The 612-nt window shown below is 59.6% G+C and overlaps 1 protein-coding gene across 1 annotated transcript in view; it reads left to right on the plus strand.

The window, feature by feature from the left end:
• Window positions 1-189: 189 nt before the first annotated feature.
• EMH_0008290 (uncharacterized protein) overlaps window positions 190-612 on the plus strand; it is a gene marked incomplete at both ends in the record, with an annotated part of 2,037 nt that continues 1,614 nt past the window's right edge. The window contains one exon of the mRNA XM_013498300.1: window positions 190-610. Within this exon, the coding sequence (XP_013353754.1) occupies window positions 190-610 (421 nt within the window). The remainder of the gene's footprint in view (window positions 611-612) is intronic.

Here is a 612-nt window from a genome sequence, read left to right on the forward strand (position 1 = left end):
CTGCTGCTGCTGCTGCTGCAGGAGAAGCAACAGGTGTTACTTCAGGCCGTATGATCCTTGGCGTGTCTCCGTCTCCAGCAGCAGCAGCAGCAGCAGCAGGAGCTGCAGCAGCAGCAGCAGCAGCAGCAGCTGGTGAGGGGGGCCCCACCCAGCGCAGCTGCAGCGTGAGGGGACAGCCGGGGGCCCTCGATGCCTCTTCTAGGCGGAGGGCCCTCGTCAGCTGCTGCAGTATTGCTGCAGCACCTTCCTCACCCAGCACTGCAGCAGCAGCAGCAGCAGCAGCAGCAGCAGCAGCAGCAGCAGCAGCAGCAGAAGCAGATGCAGGGACAGAAAAGTAGATATGAGAGAAGCAGCCGCTTATTGCAGCAGCAGCAGCACGATGGAAGCATATTAAAGGCAGCAACAACAACAGCAGCAGCAACAGCAGCTGCAAATACAGCAGCAGCAGCAGCAGCAGCAACACCAACAGCCGCAGCAACAGCAGCAGCGCCAGCACAAGCTGCAGCAACAGTAGCAACGGCAACAAGAGTAGCAAAAGCAGCAGCAGCAGCAGCAGCAACAGCAACAGCAGCAGCAGCAGCAGCAACCACAGTGTACCTGTACTTGCTGCAG

The sequence above is a fragment of the Eimeria mitis genome, genomic scaffold (genome assembly GCF_000499745.2).
Source record: "Eimeria mitis Houghton genomic scaffold, Emh_scaff332, whole genome shotgun sequence".
Taxonomy (NCBI): domain Eukaryota; phylum Apicomplexa; class Conoidasida; order Eucoccidiorida; family Eimeriidae; genus Eimeria; species Eimeria mitis.